At 45.3% G+C, this 16,453-nt stretch overlaps 1 protein-coding gene across 1 annotated transcript in view; it reads right to left on the bottom strand.

The window, feature by feature from the left end:
• Window positions 1-12,387, bottom strand: part of LOC144097304 (uncharacterized) — a 32,192-nt gene extending 19,805 nt beyond the window's left edge. The window contains exon 1 of the mRNA XM_077630047.1: window positions 12,267-12,387. Within this exon, the coding sequence (XP_077486173.1) occupies window positions 12,267-12,386 (120 nt within the window). The 5' untranslated portion in view covers window position 12,387. The remainder of the gene's footprint in view (window positions 1-12,266) is intronic.
• Between the last annotated feature and the right edge of the window lie 4,066 nt (window positions 12,388-16,453).

The following is a 16,453-nucleotide window of genomic DNA, read 5'->3' as shown; positions in this document are numbered from 1 at the left end:
GAAAAGTATCAAGTGTTCAGCCGTTTCCTCCTCCTCTCCGCACGCAATGCACAAAGTGTCTATCTCCTGGTACCTGACTCTATACGTCTTAGTCCGCCAAACTCCAGTCCTGGCCTCAAACAACAAAGAACTTCCCCTACAATTATCATAGATATTTTCTTTGACAATTTCCTGTTTAAAGGTCCGGTATGTTTCTAGTGCCGATTTCGTCAGCATCCCTGTTTTCCACAAAGCTCTCTCTGTTCTTTTAACCTTTTTCTTAACCGATAATTGCTGGTTTGCCCCCTTACTGCTGTCCAGATATGAAGTCTGAAGATACAGCGCCTAGCGTCAAGTGATAAAAACTGAAGATCATTCCTGTAAAAAACAGTCGTCTTAGCGTCTAAAAATCTAAAAATTGTGAAACACAGAAAGAAAGGACGAAATAAGAGCACAAAACCAAGGGAAATCTGCGAACTACAAAAAACCTTCTATAAAAGACGTCTCGGCACTGCTAAGAGTAATGGAAGGCTTGCTAACGCATTTGTTTCCAGCTTTTTGATGAAATATGCCTCAACACTCTCTCTCTCTCAGCTTTATCTTTTCCACTTTTCAAAAATCTAGTTTTCACGAATTCGGGACGGCACTTAGAACAACTTTTGCAGTGGTCAACGAGGAAGCTCCTTTCGTTGTTGTGCAAGTTTCGGGAATGTTCACTTGCACGCTCATGAAAACAACGACCTGTTTGCCCGATGTAAACGAGGCCACAGCTAAGCGGTATCTCATAAACCACTTGTGTCCTGCATTGCGTGAACTTTTTTTGGTGTTTTATGGTGCAAGCCGGCCGCTTTTTTCTGTTGTTCATGGCACAAAGTCTTGAAAGCTTACAAGGCGCGGTGAATACAACCTGAACATTTTGTCTGCTCGCTATTTTCTTAATATTATGCGATACCTTGTGAATATAAGGTATTACTGTTACTGATGAATGCAAAACCGGCTCCCTGATGCGAGTGAGTTGCTTAAGTTTCTGAGAAAGCATTTCGCAATCCGCCGAAATTAGAACAGGCGGATAACCTGCCAGTTTTTGCTTTTCAACTTTAGTGCGAAAGCTTGTTGACAACATGTGGGGGCAAGATTTGTTTAAGGCAGATTGCAGGGAGTTAGAAACAATCGCGCGTTTCACAAGCTTTGAATGAGCGCTGTAAAATGGTAGCAAGCCTTTCTTAGAACTGGGTTGTACATCCAACAGAGACCTTTTTCCGGAAACAATAACTTGATATCAAAAACTGGAGTTGGCCGTCCGTAGGGACCTCCTTGGTAAACGTGAGACCCTGGCCGTAGCTTGAGAAAACAGACACAATCCGCGTGACGGCAGCGTCTAAATCCTGTTCCGAATTGTCCTTCATAATGACCAAGAAATCGTCGACATACCTGTGTATGGAAACTACATGAGGGTCACTGATATGTCTGCTGATGTCCGCTCCTACCACTGAAAGGAAGATGTCGCAAAGGACGGGTGCAACAGAACAGCCGATGCAGATTCCTTTCTTCTGGACGTAGATCTTTCCCTCGTAGGAAATTGCGGTGGATTTCAAGTACAATTCTAATAGCGTAATGAAATTATCAGTGCTTATTCCAGGGGAATTTTGGAAGCGAACTTCTCCTGTAGACAGGGTTTTATCCCTGACCGCTCTTAGGTGTCCTTGGTGAGGAACGGAATAGTACAGTTCCTCTATGTCAATGGAGAACGCGGTGTACTTGTGGGCGGGCAAAGCATCTAAATGCTTAATGACGTCCGATGAACTGCGCACAAGGAAAGGGTCATCGGTTACCAGGGTGCCAAGGTTTGTCTGGAGGTAGCGGCTAACGAGACGTTGCCAAGTTCCTTTTTCTGACACGATGGTGCGCAGCGGGAATCCAGGCTTATGGGTCTTTACAGTGAAGAACACTTCAAGAAATCCTCTCTTTTCACCCTTTGCCAATTTCTTAATGCCTTCTAGATGCAACTCTTCTAGGATTTGAAGAGTTTCTCCTTTTTGTTTTCGAACTTTAAACGGGACCTGTTCGAAGTTTTTATGAATTGCAGCCAATGTCTTTTCACGGAAAACACCAGCGGACAGGAGAGCAAAGCCACCCTTCTTATCAGCCTGTAGCGGTACGAGATCTTTGTCCTTTAGTGCAGTTGAAAGCTTCTGAAATGGCGGCTTTTTCGAACGGCAGCCATGTACTGTGGCCTTCAAGCAAGCAAGGCCGTCGCTTATGATTCTTCCTTTTTCCTGGTTTGGGGCCTTGTTAGCCACCCTTCTTACCATGGCAAGTAGCTCTTGACTCTGAGCACAAGGAGCCAGGCTGAACTTTGGGCCATTTTCCAAAATCCGTTGGACTTTTTCTGGCACAACTGCATTTCCCAGCATGGTAAGCTGACTGGGGCTTTCAGCAGGCTGCCTCTTTTCACGGGGAATAAGGCTCAAAAGAGCACGCTGCCAGAGAAACTCTGTAGAGCTTGCCGCCATACGCTTCATCTCTTGAAAACGCCAGTTTTCCTTGGCAGGTTCACTTTCTACCACGACGAGGACACGAAGCCAGTCTTGGTACATTCGTACTTGCCTCCAGTACTCAGACTTGAGTATCTTGCAGACGCGCCTGACGTGTCCCCAAGATAGCTGCAGAACACCGAATAATGACTGAACCTCCAAAGGAACTATTTTCCGTTTCAAGCAGTAGGAGACCACTCGAGACTGGCACGTTGAGACGGCAATCAGGTTGAGACACGTAATGGCAGGTTCGGTGCGGAAGCTTCGAAAGAGGAAAGGGCCCATTGTAGGAGAAATATGGTCAAGTAAAACTCTAGTTTGGGCGAGTTGGTTCATGTTGAAATAAAAACTGGTAATGGCGCAAGAAACGGGGACACAGAAGGACGTGTCAATTTTGTTGACACGGAAGTGTGGTTTGTGCACAATGATTGGCGCACTAGGGAGATAGCAGAGGCCTTCCATATCAACAGAAAGACAAGCAGTTGCGTCAGCACACCTTCAATAACTCTAACAACCAAGGAAATGAGCCTGTTGCACAGGAGATAGCATATCGGCGATAACTGTACGAGCCTTTCATACGGTTTTATTTTTCTTTGCATTTTCAATGAGTACATCTGTGTTTTACCATGCGCATGCGCGTAGTTCTGGTGCACGCATAAATTGATGTACTTAATTCAAATAAAATTTAGTTATAAGATCAGCGCCATTGTTTGTGTCCCCTTCCTTCTTGGTCATTGTTGCTTAGCGCTGTTTTAATATTATGGAGCATTTCCACATCGCCTAATCTGCCGTTCTTCTACAGTTCCTACCCATTTTAGGATATTTTTGGTGAGGGGGAGAAAAGGAATGAGAGGGCACACCCAATTATATTAAACAACTTGGATTTGAGAAACCGAAACTATGCCGCCATTTCGTTGACTGACGTCATACCCACGTGGTTACACCTTTATCCACCATACTGGACCGTGAGGTCATCATTGGCGAGCGGCAGATGGTTGTTTCTACAATGCTTTTGTAGATGGCGCTACAAGTCTCAATGGGAGATGCACTGTTTTCTAGTTGCAGCCCCAGATGGCGCTTTGATCTTAAAGCTAGTAGGAATGCAGTAGGTAAAGCTAGTAGGAATGCAGCTGTCATCAAAAATAGGGCACTGTGGAATTACAATAGGTATGAGGTGGTAAGAGGGATCTGGAAAGGGGTGATGGTCCCTAGCCTGACCTTCGGGAATGCGGTCCTGTGTATGAGGCCAGATGTTCAAGCAAGGCTGGAAATTAGGCAACGGGGAGTAGGGAGGTTAGCTTTGGGAGCACATGGCAATACACCAAATCAGGGGGTACAGGGTGATATGGGATGGGCGTCTTTCGAGAGCAGAGAGGCTAGCAGTAAGATAGCATTTGAGGAACGATTGAGAAGGATGGAGGAAAAGCGGTGGGCTAGGAAAGTTTTCAGATACCTGTATATAAAGAATGTTGACACGAAATGGAGAAAGCGAACTAGAAAATTGACAAGCAAATATCTGGACAACAGTAAGGGGGCAAATCAGCAATTATCGGTTAAGAAAAAGGTTAAAGGAACAGAGAGAGCTTTGTGGAAAACAGGGATGCTGACGAAATCGGCACTAGAAACATACCGGACCTTTAAACAGGAAATTGTCAAAGAAAATATCCATGATAATTGTAGGGGAAGTTCTTTGTTGTTTGAGGCCAGGACTGGAGTTTTGCGGACTAAGACGTATAGAGTCAGGTACCAGGAGATAGACACTTTGTGCATTGCGTGCGGAGAGGAGGAGGAAACGGCTGAACACTTGATACTTTTCTGTAAAGGGCTTCACCCTACAGTGGAAGGCAGCGGGGCTGACTTACCCAAGGCATTGGGGTTTAGGGATAGTGAAGGGAAAGTGGATTTTAAGAGGTTAGAAGTAACCAAGCGAAGGTTATCTGATTGGTGGCTAAAAGCAAGACAGGAGTAAAATTTCACAAGACATGGCTAGGTGGCTTGAGCAACCGCCCGATGTAAAGGGTTCAGCCGTATCCATCCATCCATCCATCCTTCGTAGGTGTCCTCACGAAATCTCGACACGTGATGAGTAGTTGCTGCCATAGATTGCGCTGTAATCAAGGGTGGTAGCTTTGATCACAAAAGAAATTTAACGAAGGGACACATGTGCTGTGTGTGGTAAATCTGTAGAAACAATAGAACACCTCATCCTAAAATGTGATGGTATCCATCCCGATGTCGGTGCAGGCAAAGTCACTTTTCCTGAGGCCATAGGGTTTAGACATAACAAAAGTCATGAAAATAAATCTGCGGTGGAAATTAGCAAAAAGTGATAGGAGGATTGGTGGCAAAAAAGCAGAGAGGTGACATAAGTTTCAAAGTGTAGGAAGACGTTTTTTTTAAAGGAAATGGCGAATTTTATTAACAACTTACAGCACAATTAAACAAAAATAAAGGAAAAACTGAGCATAGTGGAAACAACCACTGCCCCGTTTCGAAGGGGACGCTCCTACCTTGCATCCATCTATCCGTAGCAGAACCCACGAAGTCCCGAAACGTGATGAGTAAGATGCTCTTAAAAAATGGCCACCACCGTCTGGAAGACGTGGAAGTAACGAGCTTTGGCTGTTTGGTTTACTAGATGAAGAAAGCGAAGAACGCGCCGCTCGTCTCGAGAAACGGAATCTGATAAACACCAACGATATACGAGACACATACTGCGCCATTTCCTTTCCCCAAAATAACAATTATTATATTTGAAAAGGGGTGGACTGCCACTGTGCTCGTCTACGCGTGCATGCACGCCGCCTAGCGCCATCTACCAGAGAAACTACGATGCACGTCTACCTATTGTCGAGCTGCACCCCCTCAAGATACGTCCCAAACGCAATTTACTTCGTTTTGGGGGGTCAAGGTGGGCCTAGTATTCGGCTTGTGGTGCGACATGCTAACCCTTTCAATTATTGATTGCATGTACGCAATGTTTACCTACTCTTTGCATGTGGCTTTATTTCTATACCACAAAGCACAGGGTTTTATTTGCCTACCAAATTCGGTATACAACTGTCTCCGGATGGGTGCCCGTTCTCGGAGTATATATAGCGGAACGAATGTATACATGTGTAGCGACCGCGTAAAGGGATAGTGTTGCTGCCCGTTTTAGAATATCTTTTGGTGAGGGGGATGTGAAGTGAAGGGAAGGTTGGAGAGGGCACAACCAGTTTTAATGGCCACCAACTTGAATTATAGAAACCGGAACTATGCCACCAGTTCCAGTTTCAGAAACTTTTATTTCCATCAGAAATGGAGGCCCTCTACTCCCTACCCCTGGCGCCCAGGCCTAGGGGCAGAGGCCAGGGCCTCCGCGACTAGATGCAGGCATAATAATAATAATTGGTTTTTGGGGAAAGGAAATGGCGCAGTATCTGTCTCATATATCGTTGGACACCTGAACCGCGCCGTAAGGGAAGGGATAAAGGAGGGAGTGAAAGAAGAAAGGAAGAAGAGGTGCCGTAGTGGAGGGCTCCGGAAGAATTTCGACCACCTGGGGATCTTTAACGTGCACTGACATCGCACAGCACACGGGCGCCTTAGCGTTTTTCCTCCATAAAAACGCAGCCGCCCCGGTCGGGTTCGAACCCGGGAACTCCGGATCAGTAGTCGAGCGCCCTGCAGGCAAAGAGTTGTTGGCTCTTCGCGGCCTCTGCCGCCAGATGGATGGCTTTCTTCTGGGTCGCGGGGTCCGCGCTTTGCAGAAGGGTTTCCCAGGCTTCTCTACTATCTATTCCTTCCCTCACCCCTGGGGGTGTACACACTGCCAAATTATATGATCGACGGTCCCCCTCTCTCCATATTTTTCCATTTATCTTCTATGTCCTCGTCTTGTAGGACGTGTGAGGCCCATGCCGGGTTTATGAAATTTCCGGCCTGTAGCCTTCTCCAGGTTACTGCCTCTCTGTTCCCGAGCACCTTGTCCGGAGGAGGGACAGTTCTTCTCCGCAGTCTGTAATTCTCTATGATTTCTTCATTCCGCTCCCTGATGTCATACTCTCCCAGTTCCACCTCTATCCGCCATATTGGATCATGACGTCATCATTGGCACGCGGCATTTGCTTGTTCAAAGCTATCTTAGATGGCGCTACAAGTCTCAATGCGAGATGCGCTGTTTTCTAGTTGCAGCCACAGATGGCGCTTTGGTCTCGAGGTGGTAGGAGACATCACGAAATCTCGAAACGTGATGAGTATTTGCTGCCACAGATAGCGCTGCGATCAATGGTGTAGCAGACGCCACGAACTCTTGAAACGTGATGAGTAAGATCGAATGCTCTTAAAATGTCTGATTAAAAATCTAGACTAACGCAACGGTTATTGTGCGTTTATGCAACACCTTTTATTTTGCAGTTAGATGTTGGGGGTCTTCACGGAGATTAGAGTTGAATGTCAAGCGGGCAAACCCGCCTGATATTCTCTCGTCTTTGTATTTCCCAAAAAATATCTGAGCTCCGAAGGTCAAATCTGTTCCGGAAATAGCCTCGAACGGGAGGCTCGCCACTGCCACAGCTGCGCGCTTCGCAGTCACAGTCACATCCGCCGCTACACCGGCGTCGCTCCAACCGTTCGCCCAATGACTCGATCTTGCTAGATAACAAGGTAAAGCTTGCCGCCTAGATAACGCGAGAGGGACAGTGTGGGAGGGATGCTGCTCCTTGCCCTACGGGGCTGGGAACTTGGGTGTATGTGTTGTGCATGCTGTCGTCCCCCTTGCTGTTTTGCAGGCTAGACGTTTGCCGTTGTGAGGCGCGTCGCCTTTCGCTGTCCTCTATTTCTCCTCCCCTCTCCCCTATCCTCTAACTTTTCTATCCGCAAGAGACGGTACAGGCGGCTCCACATAGAGCTAGTTGCAATACCCTTGCAGTAACAGGATGCATACTTAGCGCATAAAACCTCCGTCGTGCACATCTTGGATGCTCTGGCTACGTCTTTCACCTGCTACCAGCAGAGAGATTGCCTTAAACTACTGTTTGGAGACTAACAAAACGAAGTTTAGTTTCCCTGTTAAAATGTAAGAAGACTTTGGTTTGTCTCCCGCCTGTGTCCTTGCTGTGAAAACGACCCAGTGAAACACTGCCTTAGACTTGGTGTTCTACAAGTTTCCGCCTACATGTGACTTCGAAATTTCCCGGATTGAAACAGTGGCCAGCTATTTCACGGACCATAATACTGTATTTACCTTACTTTGCAGCACGAACCATGACTTCCCAGGTGTTAACAGTAAAAAATAACCGCGTGTTGCAGTAACGATGAACACGGGCCTAACTGTGTGTAACCGGGTTTAACCGAGCTTCCGCTTCGTGTAACCTGGCTCAGCTCAATTGCACCCGAGCAATATTTCCTGTTACTGCGATTTAAGCGACTTCGCTGCCCACTTCTTTACTGTGCAGCAGGAGGCTCCTTGTACTCGCCGAAGATTTACCTCAGAAAAACTGCGGTAACGGGCTCGGCTTCGGGCCAGGCCGGGCCTGACTTAAATCTTGGCGGACCGGGCCTGGGCTCAGTAATGTGGCAGTATAAAGGGTATGGGCATCTGAGCCAGAGCTTGAAGCCGCCGACCTCGGTTTGGTCAAGCTTTGAGTCTATTGCTTGGTCCGAGCTCAGGAATCAGAAATCTTCTATGAAAATAAAAAAAAATACACTTGATATTACCACAAATGTTTGTCAAAAACATATTGTACGCAGCAATCCTAGTACCGCGGTGGGGATCATGGTGAAAAGTTCATCTGTTGTGGACTGGTGACCTCCTGCACGTTTGCGATAAGGCTTGGTTATTCTGAGTGTGTTAGAAGACATGCTTCATAGACGAAGTATGTTTCTGCAGTTAATCTCAAGGCCAGTAGAAACTAGTCTATTTTCATATCCACAGACTTGTGTTAGTTAAAACACAAAGCGAAATAGGTAAACAAAGAAAAACAAATTATCGTCATGTGACGTGTTCTATCGGGATTGCTAAAATTCTCTTCTCAGTTGCGGAGTGCACTATGTCATGAGCCTTAAAAGATCAGAAGATTGTAGGTTCAAGAATGAAATTTTTTAATGCACGCTGCCCGGTTTATAGTGCGCCATATCAATAATTACTAGTTTCTGTAATTGCTATAAGAAACCTGGTGTTTCTATCACTTAAAAATATACCTCCTCAGTGCCATTTAACTAATGGTCGGCGAAGTAGTAACCTTAAATGCACTTATTAAAATTTTCAGCACAGAGCGAAGTGACGGAGGGCAAGCTAAGAAAGATGGGCTGAGTGCTTGCCGACATAAAATTCATCATGCCATGCTTCATTGAGAGTTTGGTTGTTAGTTTGGCTAGGCTCATTTCCACGATGCAGCAAACTGCTGTCTTCAATTTCTCCCACCGTTCATGCCTTGTCGCTTCATTCAGCCAGAGTGTCGATGGGATATTAAGCACTCGTTACCGTTGTTTTGGGTTTTAGGGGATTACTATGCACAACTGTACCACAACAAAACAGGAGTTTTATTTATTTTGTAGAAAACTGTGTAGCTTATACGCCATGATATCTTCCTTTTTCTGAGGGCCTGATTCTACAATTTATCGTCTAACGATCATTTCGCGACCTGAAAACAATAACCCCTAATGAAAGGTTATCAGTTTTAATGACGGCTACCACAAGTGAAAACATTCTATTGTTTTATTTCGAGCTTCGGTACTAATAACTCGTTAAAACTCCCAAACTTTCCGTGCAAAGCCTCTTTTACAGAGCTGTTACTAATGTCCGCCCCCTTCTCACGGTGAAGGACCTTCATTTCGAGATGGGACACTAACCTGTATTGCTCTCCCAAGGAATTTTCTGTTGTGATAAGTCAGCGACAGTGCGACATGTCTTCAGAGACTACGCGTTCTATATCCCAACAACGTAACCCAAAAATTTTGGATAAACAATAGAGCAACCCAATTTGTGTGTACTATTAATGGGAGCTTGAATGTCTTCTGAGATTGCTCCTTGTTTCGTATAAACTTCAACCACACCATAGTGCATTCGCAGTGACTCAGCGGTTATAGCGGTAGGGTGCTGAACCGAAAGACACAAGTTGGATCCAGGCCCTGGCGATGAATTTCGATGGAGGTAAAATTCTAGAGGTCCGTGTGCTGTGCCATTTAAATGCAAGAAAAAATCGCAGCTGGTTTAAATTTCCGCAGCCTTTAACGAGGGCGTCTCTCATATTCTGAGTCGCATCGGGACGTTAAACCCCCATAAACTAAACAATTGCTGTATGATGACTCAAACTTCCTTTCGCTTCAACCACTGACACTGCTTGATCTCCAACATGCAGCCATGCTCCTAAAAAAGCAAAGTGGCAATATGCACACCAAATTTCAATTTTCATTCTCTACATCAAAACGCGTATTCTTAGAAACTACTGCGCAGGCCGCATACTGCACATGCTCAGATTACAGGAGACCAGCTTCCCTGGCGAGCACATTTAATTAGGATTCAACTGTGTAATATCGCAAGCTACTGTCATCTTGCTTGCTTGCTAGGACAGTCATGGAAAACCAATAGAGGGCGTTTTTAAAAGTGAGGCAACTGTAAGGCTTTGTAAGATATACTTATGAGATTATTGACAAATATAGTTTATTTTCAGATGCCTAGATAAATTTTCCTTTTATTTCTGTCCTCTGCTCACGCGGAGTAATTCGCCTGCCTTTGAAAACCAATGTAGGCCGTTTATAATAGTAAATAACTGAAAGCTATAATGGCCCAAGGAAGCTTCTGCGGATATATTGATCGCTATTGTGCTGTGCTGCCATATGCGAAAACGACTGCGTGCATAAGCAACCTCCCGTTGACAATATGCACATGTCCACAAGTTCTTAGCCTGTTTGTGTAAGGATAGAGAATATAGGCCGCGTTTGTGTTTAGCGGAGAACAGCGAAGCAAAAGTTCATCTTAGTTTATAGTTGCCCTAGGTGAACGTGTCATATGTTCACGAATCACTTTCCAGTTTGTTTCCGTAACGATGTTTTATTCATTTTGCTGACATTAGGGTTTACGATTTGTATTTATAGGGCTGGATAACCTCTCATCATCGAATAACTGTACGCAATCGGACCACCGTGGTCATCCTCACATGCCATAGGTGCAATCATGTTGAAGAATTATCTAGATGTTGACGCCGGGCATCCTGGTAAACCTGCGCTCATTTTTACACAGACGGCGGCGAAAAAGGATGGCCGTTTTGACATAAGAACCACCGTGGACGGTTGTTGTTATCGCCGCAACCAAGTTTCATTATTTTCATCAAAAATCTTGTCCCTGTCTATTGTCGCCATGAGACAGATTTACTCGATTTATATGTGTAGTGTTTAACCGCAATCCAGATGTGAGTTTCTTTCACAGGAAAGAAAAAAATTTGACTGGACAAAGTTTTCAACTGCGGCCTTGGAGAGCCTTATCAGCCTAACTGATAACGTCATGTTTGGAATATCCCGCACGGGGTTCTAACCGGATAGTTGAAGTAGGTCGGTAATAATGAATTCACTGAGTTGAGCGCAAATAGTAGTTTCCTTGCATAGTTGCAGCAGTGAGCTCACTGCGATTATTCTAGGAGATATATCCTAAATCTCTATTCATAGAAGTTGCTAAATTAATAAAGGTAGCATTGTGGGGAAGTTACCAAAAGGTCTGTTTGGTTTGGCGGTAGCACTAACGGGACATAATTGTGTGGCGCATGCTTGATTGAGCGCTCAAAATGCGATGCCGCATTAATAACCCACCTCTGCAATATAGGTTCACGCTGTAGCTTCTGTTCAATGCATAGCTCGCGAGCGATGCATTATATACCTTTTCCAAGTATGCAACATGGGGTTTTTCCTTGGCCCATTTATACCCACACATATGGAAGGCACAAGCAAGTATTGATAGTCCGACATTTCTACCAGGGGCAGTCGTTCGTTTTTAAATTGAGTACGGGACATTACATGAGAGAACTCTGATTATTTCATAGCCGCAACAAAAGTAAAATTACTTCTGGATTTTACACAGGTTTTTATCGGTTGCATTCGTACTGCATTGATTAAAGAAGACACACAGACAGTCTATCTCACCCCGCGCGAGTGGACGAGAGAGAAAAATGCAATGCAGGAAAGGTACACCACTTTGGATTTACACTTTGTTTTTGGATGAAGAATTGAGCATGCTAGATACGAGGCAACGTTACTAACTCACATCAGCCATATCAGCAACATCATGGTGCAGCGCCGGTGGTCCTCTCCTCGTTTCTGCTGCTACAAGTCGCGCACAATATGGCTCCAGCCATCGATACGGCTAGCAAGGTGTGCATCCTGTGCCCCTTTTCGAAGTAGACAGCATGGGACAACTTTTCCCGGGCCCATACATACACAAACATGTACCACGCAGAAACACGTACTGATAGTCTGCCATCTTTACCAGGACCAGTGGTTAGTTTCTAAATTGACTAGAGTATATTACATGCAAGAGAGACCCCTCATTGTTTCAGAGCTGCAAGAAAAGTAAAATTACGCCTGGCCTTTACACGTGTTTTTGATCGGTTGCATTCGAGCCGCAATGAATAAAGCAGACGCAGAGATATACTATCTCGCTCCGGGAGAGTAGACGAGAGGCAAAATGCAATCTAGGAAAGTTACAGCACATTGAAGTTATACATTGTTTTCTGACGCTTAATTGAGCGCGCTAAATACGAGGTAACATTAATAACTCACATCACCCATGTCAGCAACATCGCGGTGCAGCGCCTGTGGTCCTCTCCTCGTTTCTGTTGCTGCAAGGGTCACGCAAAATATGGCTCCAGCCATCGATACGGCTCGCAAGGTGTGCATCATGTGCCCCTTTACGAAGTAGACAGCATGGGCAACTTTTCCCGGGCACATTTATACACGCAGAAAGTCTGACATTTCTGTCAGAAGCAGTCGTTCGTTTTTAAATTGAGTATAGGATATTACATGCCGGAGAGCCTTTCGTACAGCCCCCCCCCCCCCCCTGAAAAAAATTGCGCCGAGAATCGGTTTTTTGTTCTGTGCCATTTGTACTGCCGTGATTGTTGAAATAAAGGTAATTGTTTGTTTCTTTTAGGAATGTAGATGGAAGAGAAAAGTGCAATGCATAAAAAACACAGCGAATTGGAGTTGAACTTTGCTATCGAATAGTTAAACCTCCAAAGTAGACTCAAAATATGAGGGCTTGGTTTAAGGGGGTTTAACGTCCCAATGCGATTCAGGCTATATGAGGCGCCATATCGAACGGCTCCGGAAATTTCGACCACATGGGGTTCTTTAACATGCATCTGACATCGCACAGTACACGGGCCTCTAGAATTTTGCCTCAATCGAAATTCGACCGCCGCGGCCGGGATCGAACCCGCCTATTCCGGGCCAGCAGCCGATCGCCATAACCACTCAGCCACCAGGGCGACGTAGGGAAGAGGCATGAGGGACGACATTGTGAATTGCTCCAGATATTTCGAGCACCTGGTGTTCTTTAATGTGCACTGATATCGCAGAATGCACGGGCCACTAACATTTCGCCTCCACCGAAATGCGAACGACACGGCCAGGATCGAACCCATGTATTTCGGGTCAGCAGTCGAGCGCCATAACCACTGAGACACTGCAGCAACCTCTTCCAATAATTAAATAAGCTTGTAAAATACGAGTGAGTATTAAGAAACCACCTTTGCCGCATCAGCGCCTGCACGCTGCAGCTAGTGCGGCCCTCTCCCCTTCTGTTTAGCTGTCAGATCAATGTACAGCATGGCTTTTGTCAATAAGCACAACACCAGGAGAGTGCATCCTATACCCTACCGCAGAACGCGAAATGTTTTCCAGGGCCTATTTAAACTGGTACATGTGCGCAGCACGAATTTTTGCCAGAAGCTCCCTTTCTATTAGGGGCAGCATATCGTTTCAGCTGCGTGAGTTCAGGAAAGGTATAGGTAACCACTGTAAATTTCTCAGCCTCTAAAAAAAAAATAGCGTCTGCAATGACATAACTTTCTGCTTGATTGCACTCGTCCTATCAGGTATCAGAAAAAATGCATCAGTCCATCTCGGTGCCGACTAAACATGTAACTGTAAAATGCTTTGCAAGAAATGTGTAGGACATTTTAATGCTGCATAAACTGCCCGACAGCTCATGCGGTTGACGTCAACCTGTCGCGTGCTCAGGCCCCACCTCATCTCTTCCGCCATGTGGAAAGCAGTGGTGGTCACCAAAGTCATGAAAATATTGCAAATCCTCAACTTTTGAACTTTTATATCTCTTAACTGTTCTTTTCGACACTAAATGTTGTATTTGATTATTTCATTCCGTGGGAGACAAGCATTCTAGAGAGAAAATGCCGATGCAGCGAGAAGTACACAGAAAAAGATATTGTACATATATTATATTTAGAGGCCATGGAGTAAGACAGACAGGAACGTCTACTCCGTGGACAAGAGTGGCTGATTTTCCTGAATCCGAGAAATTTTCCGGGGCCATTTTCAAGGGGGCGCTAGAATTTGCTTCTGGCGCTTGCAGAACGGCCTCGCCGCGCCGCAGATCTGGAAGTTCCGGGACTCGTGGCACCGAATGCTTCTTGCTCTTCACCCTGCAAGCGCGCATGCGCCGTGCATGTGCTGCAGATCTCGTCCACCTCGTGGCCACGTTCGTGGCGCTTCAGTGGGGAGTGCCCTGCGGCTGATGTGCCGTTAATCGTTAGCGTGGACAGGTGGCGGGTTGGTGGGATTATTTCTGAAAAGTGGACCATACGCCGCGTTTGTAAGCGAAGGGAAGCGGAGGGAGAGAGAGCACAGAACGTAGAGAACCGAGCACGCATCGGCTGTTATTATTTTAAAAATGCGTCTGATCAATCCACTGTGGCCCACCAGGGTGGGCGCTTTCGTCTGTCTTACTCTGTGATACATGCATTTATCTAAATCGCGCTGTGCAGTGCAAATAGTTTTGGATATGGCACGCCCTATATTCTCTGCACATACATGATTCACCTTACAGAGGCATTTTAGGAATAAACAAAATCAAACGCATTACACGAGGTAACGAGTGCAAGGGCAGAAAAATAATATATCGAGCTGTTACCGGCTCGGAACAATAATAGAAAGCGAAGAAAAAGGTGGAACAAAGCATAAATCATTTGGCTTAAATGTTTTCAAGGATTCTATTAGGTATCTTGCAAAACCGTTGGTAATCGATGCAAGTGAATAGCCTGAATGGAATATGATTCTGTTGACGGTAGTATGTAGTAAGAATGAATATGTATTGGCGGTTGCGCATAGGCGGTTACAGTATTGCGTGATTTGAAGGTAGGCGTTTGCGTTTTGGCTGAAATGGGCCAAGCAGTTTTTTCTGCCTTGACAACCGCATAATTCGCAGCAAACGTAACAGTGCAGGATAGAGGATTCTTTCAGCTACTTACCCATGTTTTAATTGCAACTTCTTTCCGAAATTAAGCAAGTTAGAGCAGTTTAGTAGGAGTAGATTAAGCATACAGGGATACCTTTCAAATCATGTTCAACTCTGTGTACCTCCTTTGAACTGAACATGTTTGGAGCATGTAAAAATGTAACTGGTAACTTCAAATTGGAAGATTTCAGTTGGTTATAAAGATGATAGAATATATGCAAAGGGCTGATAATAAAAAACTTTCGAAGGAAACCAGTACCTCACAGACCCCCGGAATGACTCAATACACAGGAGGTCTGGTCCAGTTCGGCGCAAGATCTGCAAAAAATAACGCTCCAGCTGTGAGTCACGTAAACACAAGAGGGTGGCAGGCTTTGAAGGGTACATCCCAATTATGTTGCTTTAGTTTTCTATCTCACAACTGCAGCTTGGATTCATCCTTTCATAATGTCGCACTAATATCTAGGTGCAACACTAGAAGAGCCGTAGTGGAAATGTCCAAAATTCAATCCATCGCTTCCCTGTTTAGGGATGGAATGTGGTACCAGCTTATCGTGATGACTTCCAGTGGTGATGCAGGAATGGGATGTTGGTTACGTTCACTCCAAGGAGAACACAAACTGCAACATCGTTTTGTTTTCTTTTCCCCAGTCCCTCCGAACGTTCCGACTGTCAGTGGCGACTCTTGTAAGACTTGATGTCCGAGCCTCCATGTTATCCAAACAGTTATGAAAATTCTTTAGCATCCACCATAGAGATGAATTCAGCTTTAAGCTAAATCAGTGACATAACTGCGCGTCATGTTTCTTGCAAGCAGAGGTTATTGCTCTATGAAACGTATTGTCGCTGTGTCATTTAGAAGTGACACATATGAACGATACGCGCCTGCGAGTACATGTGTAGCAATCAAAACGGCCTCTGCACTATTGTCCGTTGACATTGCTTTAGACGTAGGCGACATCTGCCACTAACCGTCTGTAGCTTTTTTGTGCCCTACTCTCACCTTGTCAAAGTCACAGTTGTGCGACAATTGCTCGTGATACTTGCACAATCGAGCACCGCTTTCTCTTACAATCGCTTGAATGAAGCATTCTGTCAATCTGGAAGTCTGACAGCAGCGTTTCTGTTAGTCGGCTGTGTACGTTCAGCTCTATGCATTTCAATTGACGCTTGAAGAGGTCAAATGGCCAAAACGTTCTTGTTCACACTATGTTGAGCCACGGGCTTAATTTGTGAGTGTATGCAATAATGTTCCAGTGCATGAATGCTTACAGAGGTCGCAGAATGAAAAGCTGGTCTCTAATAGAAGAGCTCTGAGTGGAACCGAGGGTATCATCAAACAGCATTTAATACATATTAGCTCAAACTTCATTAAGTGCGCCCATATACCTTAATATCGTCATACCTGTCGCGCAGCTGATGAACATCTGGCGGTGATTACTGCCTTTGGGGGATCAGCCCTTTGTTGCAGTCTTGAAGGATATCCCAACGA

The sequence above is a fragment of the Amblyomma americanum genome, chromosome 7, assembly GCF_052857255.1.
Source record: "Amblyomma americanum isolate KBUSLIRL-KWMA chromosome 7, ASM5285725v1, whole genome shotgun sequence".
In the NCBI taxonomy this organism is placed as follows: Eukaryota; Metazoa; Arthropoda; class Arachnida; order Ixodida; family Ixodidae; genus Amblyomma; species Amblyomma americanum.
Note: the sequence above shows the minus strand (reverse complement) of the source record. Positions and strands in the feature narration are given on the sequence as shown.